At 39.6% G+C, this 13,665-nt stretch overlaps 1 protein-coding gene across 3 annotated transcripts in view; it reads left to right on the top strand.

Annotated features, from left to right (window-relative positions):
* Positions 1 to 13,665, top strand: part of ASIC1 (acid sensing ion channel subunit 1) — a 165,888-nt gene that overhangs the window by 44,590 nt on the left and 107,633 nt on the right. For all 3 annotated transcript variants that reach the window (XM_075199123.1, XM_075199122.1, XM_075199121.1), the window contains exon 3: positions 3,654 to 3,849. In XM_075199123.1, the coding sequence (XP_075055224.1) occupies positions 3,654 to 3,849 (196 nt within the window). The remainder of the gene's footprint in view (positions 1 to 3,653; positions 3,850 to 13,665) is intronic.

Below are 13,665 nucleotides of genomic sequence, written 5' to 3'. Positions count from 1 at the left end.
ATTTATTAAGGTATGCTAAATGACGTATTGTGCTCCATTGATACCAATATGACTGCCAGAGATAACCTTTGTAGTGTTAAAATTTCCCATGGCTTTGTATAAAGAAGCCTATTTAACAAGCAAAAATACATCCGTAGTTCAGAACAAAATCATTAAAAAAGCTTCACTTTTAGGAGAAAGCATTTTTTAATGAATTAATGTTTAAACATTTATTTTTCTAATTTTAGGTATAGTTTTTGTACGCATTAGTGGGACAGAAAACCCAAAACCACAGTGGTATATATACCACACACACTTACATACATGCTGACAATGATCCTTCCTGGGTATTAATTGACATGACAGTTTTGTATGGGGTAGTGATTTTTTTAAGGAATTTTCTGTTCACGTTACTAAAATCTAGACTATATGAAAATATTGAATCACAGTTACGTTTAAAGGTACAGTTATGCATATTTTTTTCAACTTTTGATTTAGGGCTCATAGACACATAATATTTTGTCAAGGTGATTGCTGATGTAATTTTAATGTCATAGGGGATGTTGCATGATATATATGTGGTATAATGTTTGTAATTTTGTATGTGATGTCATCAGTGACATAGTTAATAATGTAATTTCTCATGTAATTTAATGTAGAATGGCATCAGAAGATCCTCAGGGGTGGGACCAGTTCATTTTGATTGCAATCTTAGAAGTCCAATTTCCTGTGTTTTTTTAAGCTTATGTAATTAAAGCATTTTTTCTTAGTTTAACTGTGTGATTTTTTATTTTTTTTTATCATTTCTTCACCCTATTTTTAATTTGTATGGAAACTGGAACTTGGAGCCCAAGTCCCGGCAAGCCAGTTCACGCATGCACACTGGCCTGGCTAAGCAGTAACATTGGCCTTAACAGTGCAAGCCAGTATCGCGGGGGAACTAAACCTTACTTAGCTGCCTCTGCAAAAATATATAGCTAAATAGTGCTAAGGAAGATTTCCTATCGCTGCAGATTTTGGCGAGAAAAAAATCTTCCATATTGCCATCTAATTATAAATAGACCCCTAACTATGCATTAATTATTTTTTTCCCAAATTAGTCTCCTGTTTTTTTCTCTCTCTTTAAAAATGTAATAGGATTATTTAATAGGATTGTTTTAATTTCAACTTTTTACATTGAAATTACACTTAACATAAGTGTGACCCTCTTCTAAAAAGCTGGGCAATGCCACCCCTTCTCACATCCCTGTTGATGTGAAAACACCCCTCCCTCATATGTTTTAAACTAGAGGTTGTTGGCTGCTCCCTTCAATACTCAATGTGAATGAACTGAAGAAGTGTAGAGTTTCTGGAGCCTGTTACAAGGATGCTTAATAATAATAAGGCCCCGAGAATTGGCACTTATACCACCACCATAGAGCTGTGGGGTTACATTTAGTCACCTATAATCATATAGTAGCATGGTGCAATAGACAAGGAGATCTGTGCCAGGATTTTGTAGATATTTTAAATGAGATGAACCAGTGGTGGCTAGCTAAACAAACACCCCCACTCATCAAAATGTAGCAACTACTCCAACTCTCCTTGGTCCCTTGGTTTCATGAGCCAGGGGTGGCAATACTCCTTTTTAATTCCATAACCAACATTAGTCAACCTACTAATTACATCTTCCCCAGAACTAAAAAGTTAAACCTAGACCCACTGGTGGCTATGGCAGTCAGATCTCTAAGACCTGAAAATTTTGCCACCACTTTTTGCAAGATCCACATGATATGATCCCCCAGAATCACAGTGACCAGGCTTTTGGCTACTCGGTGCTGAGCTAATATTAGCACAGGCGATGTCACGGGTTTCAACAATTAGTCATCGCTAAGTAATCCTATTGGTGCCGCTTGGCTAAACCAGCCACTGTATCAAATATACACCGTGGTGTCCCCAGGTATTGTAGGGTAATCCCGGCCACCACCAGGCTCCTGGAACCACTCACACTTCGTATGCAACATGTGGCTGCTGCAGCACCTCTTTGCTGGTTGCTCTGGCTGAGTATTGCCAGACCGTTTACTGTTGATCAAGATTACATTATGGCCAGCTGGTAGAGCGTTGACTCGGAAATGCCAAACAATACAGGATGGTCAAGGAATGAATTAGTTTGAGCTTTAACCTATTATACAGGAACAAGTGTCATCACATTGGGCAATCAGGATCTTATATAGTAATTGTGTTTTTGATAGTAATTGAGTGGTTCCACGTGTATGTCACATGCCACGAGAATGTACAGTGGTTCCACGTGTATGTCATATGCCACGAGAATGTACAGTGGTTCCACGTGTATGTCATATGCCACAAGAATGTACAGTGGTTCCACGTGTATGTCATATGCCACAAGAATGTACAGTGCTTCCATGTGTATGTCATATGCCACAAGAATGTACCGTTTTCACGTGTATGTCATATGCCACAAGAATGTACAGTGCTTCCACGTGTATGTCATATGCCACAAAAATGTACAGTGGTTCCACGTGTATGTCATATGCCACAAGAATGTACAGTGCTTCCATGTGTATGTCATATGCCACAAGAATGTACCGTTTTCACGTGTATGTCATATGCCACAAGAATGTACAGTGGTTCCACGTGTATGTCATATGCCACAAGAATGTACAGTGGTTCCACGTGTATGTCATATGCCACAAGAATGTACAGTGCTTCCATGTGTATGTCATATGCCACAAGAATGTACCGTTTTCACGTGTATGTCATATGCCACAAGAATGTACCGTTTTCACGTGTATGTCATATGCCACAAGAATGTACAGTGCTTCCACGTGTATGTCATATGCCACAAGAATGTACAGTGCTTCCACGTGTATGTCATATGCCACAAGAATGTACAGTTTATTTGGACTACTAGCCCTCCATTTATACAGTTTTACTCACAGGTCTGTGGGTTGGTTCATCAAACCAATTTAATCCAGGCTGCCCCGTCTTGGTCCACAAGGATCAGTCTAGATATTTCATATTAACTAGTGGCAGTGGGGGTATCTCCCCCCTGCCCAGATGCAGCTAGAAGCCCTCTCATGTCACATGCACGCCTTTAACTGTGCTGGGATTCATGTAATTTCACCCAAATTTACATTCACAGCTTTGTCACCCTAGTACCACCCCCTCTTGAAGACTTCAAGAGCTGTTGGGAGGGCCTTCAGGGCTGTTACTCTCCAGTCCTTAGCTGTAGGATTGGAGGCACAGCTGGCCTTAAGCTACTCCGTGCTGGGATGATTGCTTTACACATGAATATTGGATATCTGTCTAGAAGATGGCTCTTACCAATGAACTTCAGTTAGGCATATAAAAACTAATTATAATAAAAAAAACTGAATATAATAACAAACTGAATATAATAGCTGCAACAAACGATAAATGTAAGATATGTATATTCATGTTATTTGTTCAGATAACGTGTGTTTAATATGTTTGTGACCAGTACACGTCATGTTGCAATGATTTTCCTAATCATGCACATACGATTTAATCTATTTTACAGAGGGAAATTTTGACAACATGGCCTATGAGAGTGTGTGTATGTGGGGGGGGGGACCTGAGAACACAGATATCTATCTTCTGTAGTCTTTTCTTGTTTTCTCTTATTAAATATGGCCTTTAATATTTCTTCCCAGCTACGAGCTTCCAGACTCTCACCTTGCAGATGAGAAAGTCATGGAAGTCCTACAAGATAAAGCCAACTTCCGCAACTTTAAACCAAAGCCGTTTAATATGAAAGAGTTCTATGACCGAACTGGACATGACATCCGTGAGATGCTCCTGAGCTGCAAATTCCGTGGAGAAGAATGTGGCCCTGACAACTTTGTTCCAGTAAGATGCTGATTTTTTCATTTATTGATGATTGTGTTGTTGCACTACAACTGTTTTTAGATTCTGCATAGATGTCTATGTTTATGGCTATTATTGCTTCCGGGGGACAAGTTGAAGTGAAGGATCCATCCCAATAGATTGATTAAGCCCTTAAGAAGCAATGTAATATTTTCTGAGTGTGATCGCACCCATGTGAAAGGGTAAGATCATCCCCCCATCACTTCAGTGTGTCATTACGAGAACTGTGTGGATGCTAGAGCTGTTGTAGCTGAAAATGCAGCCTATGGCAAAGCGCCATAGTGGTCCAAGAATGTACATTGTTTGTGCAAGACTAATAGTGACATTTTGTTGAGGGGATTGCAGTGTATTCCACGGTTTCAGAGAGTCTTTTGCTGTTGTGTGTATTGTGTGTACTGTGTTGTATTGATTTAAAATTATGATGAACTATGTTACGTTACTTGCTGTGGATTTTAGTACAGTTAAGGCGATGGGCTTGCTAGGTGTCTGAAGAAACTTGGGTAGAGGGACATGTTATGTTTTAAAACATTCCAATTTCTGGGTTAGAACATCCATACTGTTTAGTTACATGTCCTCCCCTTGTGTAAATAAACTCCCGTTACTAAAAACATACAGCCAAAGGAAAAGAATGGCTAATTTAGTGTTTAGTAACACATTTTACACAAAGACAAAACATAATTCTTCTATATCTTTGCGGATGACTGGTTGGCTGAGATTAAATTACATTCGGTCACAGAGTCCACTGGAACAGAGTCCATAGTGGGCAAATGTCATGAAAAACAGAAGAATGCTCACTTAGGCCGCTATTTAGAATTACCCGGCGATATTGACTATTTTATATCTCTGCTTGTCATAGCGATAGAATATTTTATATCAGCTTAATTTAACAATATAATTTTGCTGATACCCAGCTCTCCAGCAGTACTGGCTGGCAGTGGTACCGCCACTGTGCTTGGTGAATGAGCCTCCCCATCTTTGCATTGGGAAGCTATTTTCGGAGACCCCCATTGATAGCTATCACCGGCAATAGTCTTCATTGACCCGAGGCTTAAGGAGAAGACCTAAATCAGGTGGGAAAGGGCTTCTCTCCCAATCATAAATAGACCCCTCAGCCTAACCAAGAAATTAGTTCTGATGACTTTGAGCCGAGTATATCTGGCTACAAGTTGCATTTTTACACCTTGGAAAAAACATGTTTTGCTGCAGGCGGGGCACATTTTACATGTGCAGACAGAAGTAGAGTTGGGAGAGGGACATAGTTGTAGTTTAAAATAAAGCTGCCCATATTTGTTTATGTATGTTCCCTGCATGCATAACTATTACATTTACACCCTTTAGCTGGATATGGTCTTACCTTTTGTTTAGTTCAACAAGTGCTCTGAAAAACACATATTGTTTTAAATTACTAGCATTTTTGTGTAATGCTCTCTACAGTTCTTATATAATAACTCTCCACTGGTGTAGAAAACACAAGAATATCCTTATGCAATTAGTAGCAGCCTTTATTCCATTCTCTTGCTACTTGTCTCCTTATACTAGTCCCATGTTTCCTGGGAATGAGTGAAAAGGTCACCATATATCTCGCAGTGACAGATCTCTAGACAGCCATCTGAATACACAAGCAGAGATACCGTAAGAGACAAGTTATTGGAAATTACAGCAAAGTCACATATAAAGGGAACACTTGAATGCATATCTCTCCACTTTCTTTTGTTTATGCAAAAGAGAAAATAATGTATAATATCCATCTTTTATCTTCAATAAATCCAGTTACGTCTGCTGTGTATCTATATTAGTGATATCAACATATGGTGAAGGAATCAGGCTGGTTCAGTGGGTGGGTAGAAAACGAATAGTGTGTTTCCTGCCTCTCCAGTCGCAGGAATTCAATGTGAGTAATGTGTCCGCATTTAGTACAGCGTGATTGCTTGAAGCCATTATTATTATTATTATTATTATTATTAATTTTTATTTATAGGGCGCCACTAGGTGTCCGTAGCGCCGTACAGGGACAAACGAAATTACAATACAAGGAGAGACAGCACAGTACAGTAAACAATAAGCACAGTAACTCCGTGAGCTCAAAGCACAGCAAGGGCGGGGGAGGGGAGAGGGGAAGGTCTGCATACGACGGAGCCCAAGAGGGAGGGCACGGATTATAGGGAGACCCCCAGGGGGGGAGAGGAGGGAGCGGGAGGGGACAGGGGGAAGAGGGTCCTCGAGGAGGACGACAAGGTTGCTGGAGAGCAGAGTTAACAGTGGTGAGACAGAAGGAGAGGTGACCCTGCTCAAAGGAGCATACAATCTAAGGGGATATAAGCCATATGACATCACTGTGGTATCGTCAGGGTGTCTTTAGACATGGAGAATCCATTAGCGGTGCGGTGGAGGCCCAATAGTTTACTTGCAAAATCCATCAGACCCTAGTAATTTAAAAAAAATACAATAAAAGGAGTTTAAAAAAACTGACTACCCTCTCCCCAGCTTAATAAAACCACATCAGTAATTTTGTATTATACACTAAAACGTGTATAAACCTTATATAATAAACTGATATTTGCTGTCCATACACTTGAGAGATTATGTTTTGGGGTAAATATTTGGGCTAGCATTAAGAGAAGTAACTATAGGACGACCCATGGTGGATTAATTTTTTCCCTAAATTGTCTTATATAACTTAGCCTGGTCATGAAGGGGGGACATCCACCCAGTAGAGTAATTAACACAAGGCAATGTCTCACTGCCTTAGGATCTTTCCATTTCAACATGTGATGTTTTTAAATTCCAAGGATGTTAACAACATTTGATAGGGCTCAATCGGTTTTTGTTCCATTATCAAATAATATTACAGTAGTTATTTGAGAGCTTGGGCAGATTTGAGGGAGAGGAGAGTAAAATTCCCTCTTGAGAACAATAGTGGGCTTTATGCTTTATAGGAATAGACTGTAGATGTTGATGATTATTTCTCATTACAGAGAACAGAGAAATTGTCTTTTATCAATGTATCATCTCTAACAGAAAGTTCAGCAGTTGTTTATTGTTAAAGAAATGGCAAGACTAATTGTCATCAAACATGAAACATCTTCCTCGCTCAGACAATTTGGCAGCTGGGGAATTGAAACTTTGAAAGATTTTATGGAACAGTAGAATCCAGATTATAATCTACAAAATCAACCATATTGTAATTATGGATAATGAAAACCCATAAAAACTAGAAACCCCAAAACAAGAAACTTGTCACAGTTGCTATTATTTATTTTATTCTGCATCTCATTAAACACACAGAAGAAAGCACTGTGGTTCTGATTATATGAGATCACTTAGGGGTGATCATCTTATACACATAAATCAATAGGGAAAGAAATTGCGTATAATGACTACGACTTTAAATATGCACATAACTTTGATTGACATGTGCAAAGTTTTGTTAAGTAGTTATCCTATGGGAGATGGGATAAGTCTGTTTAGACAGATATGGAAAGAATACGGTCTTTATGACCAGGTCCACTGCGAATATTCTCCGGCCCTGGTGCTGCTGCTTCTTGGACCCAAGCCCACAGCCTAGGAAGGGTGTGACCACACTGACCGATCGAAAGTTATTGGTCCGCTAAGTTAATTTGTCCAGACTTTAATGTGACTTGGTTGGGGACCCCACCAGTGGCAGAACTGCCATAGGTGCAATGAGTGGGTCATCTACGGGGCCGGAAGTCCCCTCCGAGGCCCTTAAAGTGGCTCCACCCCAAGCACCCACTGTAGTTACAACCAGAGGCAGAACTAGCAAACTGTGGGCCCCGACGCAAGGAGGCAGAGTGGAGGAAACCGGGGCCCAACCCTCTTCATCTGCCATTCAGCTTAACCCATTATCTCCGTGGGCCCCGGTGCACTGCACCTGCAACACCAATGGTAGTTCCACCACTAGTTACACCACTGTGTAAAGAGGCCAGAGGCCCCATCTCTACTCTGAAAAGAGCAGGGAAAAGTGTTTATCTGAGTGGCCTATGTGCTGGAACACTCATGCTCAGAAGAGGCTTAGGGGAAGATTTACTAACCTCTAGAATGTAAGCTCTCACAGGCAGAGCCCTCTCTACCCATTGTCTCATGTCTGTCTACTGTCCGTCTTTCTCATATGTCCTTGTCATGTCTGTGTGAGTTTTACTTCCACTCACCTGTGCTACTTAAGCATACCTGTCTCATGTATATGTGATTTTGATTACGGTATTAGCTATGTCCTATTTGTATTTGTACAAACTGCATACTGTTTGAGCTATCTTACCTGTCAGAGTGGCAATAAGTAAAGGGGGGTGGGGGTAGCCTCGGGGGGGAGGGGGGGGGCTTGCATTCTCTACCAGCCTAGTGCTACTCAGCATTTGGGGGCACAAGTAGATAATTACCCTGGTACCCACCGGCATGGGGCCAAGTGCTATACAGCAATGGGTCAGGCCTCTTTAGGTGCAGGGGCACAATCATTTTGTTCCCATAGTGCAAACATTTTAATACCTAGTAGAAAATTGGATAATGTAAAATAGTTTTTGTGAATTTTAACATGCTTTCATAATTTATTTTCTGCCAACAAGCTTTTACACTCTGATTCAGTCTAATATAATGAGCAATCACAAAGTAAATATAAGCAATAGGTTATGTTTATTGCCGTGCAGGCAGCATGCTATGAATTCACAGATGACTGAACATAACAAGCTGTATGTATTAAATGCTGCAAAGATCCAGAAATATGCCTGGTAGAAGTTTATCTAAAGCAGAACTATGCTTGTTGTTCTTAAATTGCTACAGTGTTAGAAATAAGGAGCAAGTAAAACATTGCATTTCACTGCACGGGTTGTTTAATACTCAAAAATGCTGTACTGCAAGCTCCAGAAAGGTAGAGTTGGATCTGTATTTTCAGGTTACTCCTATATAAGATGTGAATCTATACCCACAGTAACAGCCACAAGCTTATCGTAGCCCCACAAAGTGATCACGTTGGTCGGAGCATTTATATCCAATATACCATGTTAGCTGCCCTTGCCCTCCCTCTGCCGTTTCCTAGTTGTCCAGTTACAAATGGCCTCCCCGCCCCAGGAGGAAGCGCATGGTGACACGCAGTGCCTGCAAGAGGAACATGCTGGTGACTGACATCAGGTGCAAGGGAGGCACAGGAGAGGGAAGTAGCGCAAGTAATCTAAAAATGATTTCATAACACACACACCTGTAATACATAATAATTTTCCCAGCAGAAGGCAAAAGAAAAGTTAAAATAACAATGATTTGCAACTTATTTTATCCCCTGATGGGCTGAAGCTTTGCGCACCATGGAATAGAGTAATGTCCTTGTGTAATCTGCCAGCATTTGTCACTGACATCTAAGCTAATGTATTGCATGGAAATGCATGTTGTTTGTATTAACTCTGACAGGTAGTATAGCTCAAACAGTATGCAGGTTGTACAAATACAGATAGGACATAACTAATACAAACAACTGTATTAAAACTTAAAAATCATTAAAAATGTAATCTCTTCCTTTAGGGAGTTAAAAAGACATAGAATTTGTAACATTTACTATAGTACTTATCAGTGAATAAAGTCTGCATAGTAAAGATAAGTACACGTATTAGACATACTTGCCCACTTTTAAAATCACGGAGGGGAGGTCATGTGACAAGTGCATGAGGGGGCGTGGTCACCATAGCTCCTCCACTGCTATGGAATGCCTAACTTTGTAGCATAGCATAGCAGAGGCGAAGCTTAATGACACCATTTAGCCCCACCTCCCACAAGTTCTGCGAGGGTGCCTACTCTTCCGGGAGTCTTGCAGGAAAATTCCGGGAGTGTAGGCAAGTATGATATTAAACATAATTTAATAATATATTTGTGCGGTTCCACTAACTGCATAAAAATATGAAATCATGGCTAAGGGATTTTTTTTATCAACTTTTTTCCTGTAATAGCCAAGTCAGATACAAGGATATTCAGCACTGCAGATAAGGGCGCTCTGTATAAATAAATGATGATACATGAGTTTGATAAATTTAGTGAGATAAAAATCACGTTATTGACATGTGATATATACATGAAGTTAATGTAGTTAATGACTTTGGGATATGGAAGGTAGAAGGTAGAAGGAATTTAGAAATTATAATTATCCTCTCTCTTATGATTCATTGGCATACACTAAAAAAAGTCAGTGATTGTAAATAGACGGCCCTGGGGCCACATTTGCACTCCAATACTTTACTTGTGGCCCCAAGATTATCCCTGCTTTATTGTCAGATTTGTTTGTTAAAGCTTGTAACACGTGTTTAAAATGCCTGCTGATGTTATTACAGAGAGGTGTCTCTTTAATTAAATGTATTGTTTTAAGTTATTACAGAGAATAAGAGTAATGTCCCTTTTAAAGCTTAGAGGGCGGCCCATGCGGAGCCTGAATGTATCAGGTTGCCTATCAATGGTGTAACTGGTGACAGAGGCTGTGGTCTCAATCAGCAGAATATGTACAGTCTGTATATAGCTTTACATACATGGCACCAAATCCATGGCATGGGGTGTGTGTCTTTCTGTGATTCACCTTTCATTTGCTTCTGTAGTATGTGATTAAGTCTTGTCATTCATAATTAATAAGCTACAGAAAGCTCAACTAGCTAAGTCATTCCTTCATTGGAAGTAAATGACTGACATGGGATTTTTACACCACCTCTGATACAGACTAAACTCCCTTTAGTTAAAATCCCTAAATCAGCAACTGATGATAAAGTGCATAGAAGGGGAACTAATTGATAGAGAAGTATCATTAGATGGAGAACTGGGAAGCGGGTAAATTGTTTGATACATTTGCCCCGTGGTACTTTCTCAAATACAGGGCAGAGATATTACAAATAAACATAATGACACCTTCTTCCTCACAACACTCATTAGAAGAACATTTAAGGCAGCACCGGTAAGCAAAGCAGAGTAAATCAACATCTAGCTTGTCCAAATGGAAGGATCATTTCCCTGTATAAGAAATAAGATAATAAACCACAAGTGCTGTAAGAAAGTTGAAGAATTTGGACTCGAGGGAGCCATGAGAAAGAACGTGTTCTCTGAGAAAAGGACTCCTGAGCTGACACTACAAAATAATTCAGTAATGCTTTGGACAGACACCAGGGAAAACTGTAGATTAGGACAAACAGACTTAAGCTTGAAGCGTAATGAGCGCTGGAGCTGCACTGTACGTGCACACATAGGCAGACTGATGGTACTTTATCTGCAATCAGCTACTAGAGTATATAGGCGCAGAGAACCGGGGCCTGATTCATTAAGGATCTTTACTTAAGGAACTTCTTATTTCAGTCTCCTGGACAAAACCATGTTACAATGCAAGGGGTGCAAATTAGCATTCTGTTTTGCACATAAGTTAAATACTGACTGTTTTTTCATGTAACACACAAATACTTGATAGCTTATTTGTACACTGAAATTTAAAGTTGATATTTGTGTGCTACATGAAAAAACAGTCAGTATTTAACTTATGTGCAAAACAGAATACTAATTTGCACCCCTTGCATTGTAACATGGTTTTGTACAGGAGACTGAAATAAGAAGTTTCTTGAGTTAAGATCCTTAATGAATCAGGCCCCAGATGCTGAAATTCAACTTATCGCTTCACTTATATACTCAAGCCCGTCAAACTAAGCCTACACTATTAACAATACTATTAATATATTTATTTGAAATATTTACATATGCATTGTAATAGGGACACACTAACTTCCTATATAAGTTCACAAACAACAGGGGTGCGCTTAAACTGGGGCAGCCTAAATCAGGTGTCTCAGGCAACTGAATGTATCAAATAAACTTAAAAATGTAGGCTAGAATAAATTAGCATGAATTTCTATCTTTATGGAAGACATAATAATGATTAAAGTAACAATATTTTGGTATATTACACTAGCACAAATTCTTATGTTGGTCTAAGGCAGAGGTACTGTATGAAACTTTTAGGTCTGGATCACAAGCAGGGTTAGAATTGTCAATATATTTTATTAGGAACTGTATCTTTCTCGATCCCAGAACAATGGCACCATGATGCTTTGGGCTGTTCCCAAACGAAGCAAGATAAAGTCTGTTTTCATCAGCAATAGGGCGTTTCAGTTATTGATAAATCAGCCCCACAAAGTCATAGGACATCATCATTATGAACATTTATTTATATAGGGCCAACATATTCTTACAATTTTGGACCAGCACAGTAATTAAACAATACTGGGTGATACAGACAGACAGGGCCCCTGCTCACAAGCTTACAATCTTTTGGGTGGGCACTTGTTAATTGCAGCATAGTATATGATGATACAGGGTAAGGGAGCACAAGGTTGCCTCTTAGCATAGCTGAGAGGCTGTCTCCTAGATGACTTACTAATAGTAACTTATGTACCTTGGCTTTTCATAGGCAAGGATGATCAGTGAGTGTGTTAACAATAAGCCCCATTGCCTGGGGATTTTATTAAATCTAATTAGTAACATAGTGTGGTCCGGGGAATGGAAGTTACTCTTCCCTGCTGAGGTTGGACAAGCACTTCTCCCATAGTTACCACCAAAATACTTTTGAAAGTAAACTTGCCATTACATTGCTGATCAGTAAGCTGATTGGACGTGGTTTGTCCAATAAGCTGCGTTGACAAGGATTCAGTCAGTGTCTGCAACAAGTGAGTAATTGAGTCCAAGTCACAAATCCTCTGTGGCTCTACAATTTGGGGTGTAGATAGTCGCTAACATTTTAAAGTCATTTCTAAGGACACTTTGTTGCTGAGCCGGTGCATCTGAGCATAATATGTGTGATACTGTCTCAGCAAACCTTAAAGCTCTACAATCCCCATCATGTCACGTTTAATGAATTTAATTATAATGGTGTTTTATCCCCATTTTAAGTTGTCCAAGTTGTGTGTGTATATAACCTTCACCATGTATCATCTATGGGAAAGGAATAAATGGTTTCTATGGCATTTAAAATAACCATTTATGTTGGCGGGGATGCTGGTTTACCTATGCATGTAGGAGGTTGTCCTGGTAGTGTTGTACAGGAGCCGTGGTCCATAGTTGGTGGATGAGTTGGCAGTGGAAGTAGGTGGTTCCAGGTATGAAGAGCTAGCGGGTGAGTGAGACAGAACTGTAGGACAGCAGAAAAAAGGATAATTTGTGGACTATATGGATTACGGTAAATGTGGAATGAGTGGAGTTAAGTGATAGACTGAGTGTATAAGAGGAGGATGGGAGGGGGGTAGGGATAGGTGTACAGTGGGAGTGGGTTAGGGAGGGATGTGGACAAGTCGGGAGATTTTAGATGGAAAATAGGGGGGGGGTCAGGATATTAGAAGGGTGTTGGAGGCAGGGAAGAGAGTTGGGGTGGTAGTGATAGGGCAGGGTATTAGTAGGTGAGAAATTATAAGGGTATTGTAGTAATTCTATGTAAAGTAGGTATCTACATATAAATTAAGGTTAATTTTTATTCAAAAGACACTAATAATAACATAATAATAATAATAATTAATAATAATACAAATAAAATATATTAGTGACAGACGAGAGAGATATGTATTAAATACACAGGTATTATAATAGTATTATATCTTGGTAAATAGGTATTAGAATAGAAACGGTTAGATGGTAGACTGGGGTAAAGTGTGTGGGAAGTAGAGATAGTAAATGGCTGTGATAGAGGTTATGTGTTACAGATGTGTAATGTGGATAGCATATTAAAATGTGAGATGTGCAGAAGTTGTAGCAATTAGAGAAAGATGGTATTACAGGAGAAATTGTTTGGAC

This window comes from Mixophyes fleayi, chromosome 2 (assembly GCF_038048845.1).
Source record: "Mixophyes fleayi isolate aMixFle1 chromosome 2, aMixFle1.hap1, whole genome shotgun sequence".
NCBI classification, from domain to species: Eukaryota; Metazoa; Chordata; class Amphibia; order Anura; family Limnodynastidae; genus Mixophyes; species Mixophyes fleayi.
Note: the sequence above shows the minus strand (reverse complement) of the source record. Positions and strands in the feature narration are given on the sequence as shown.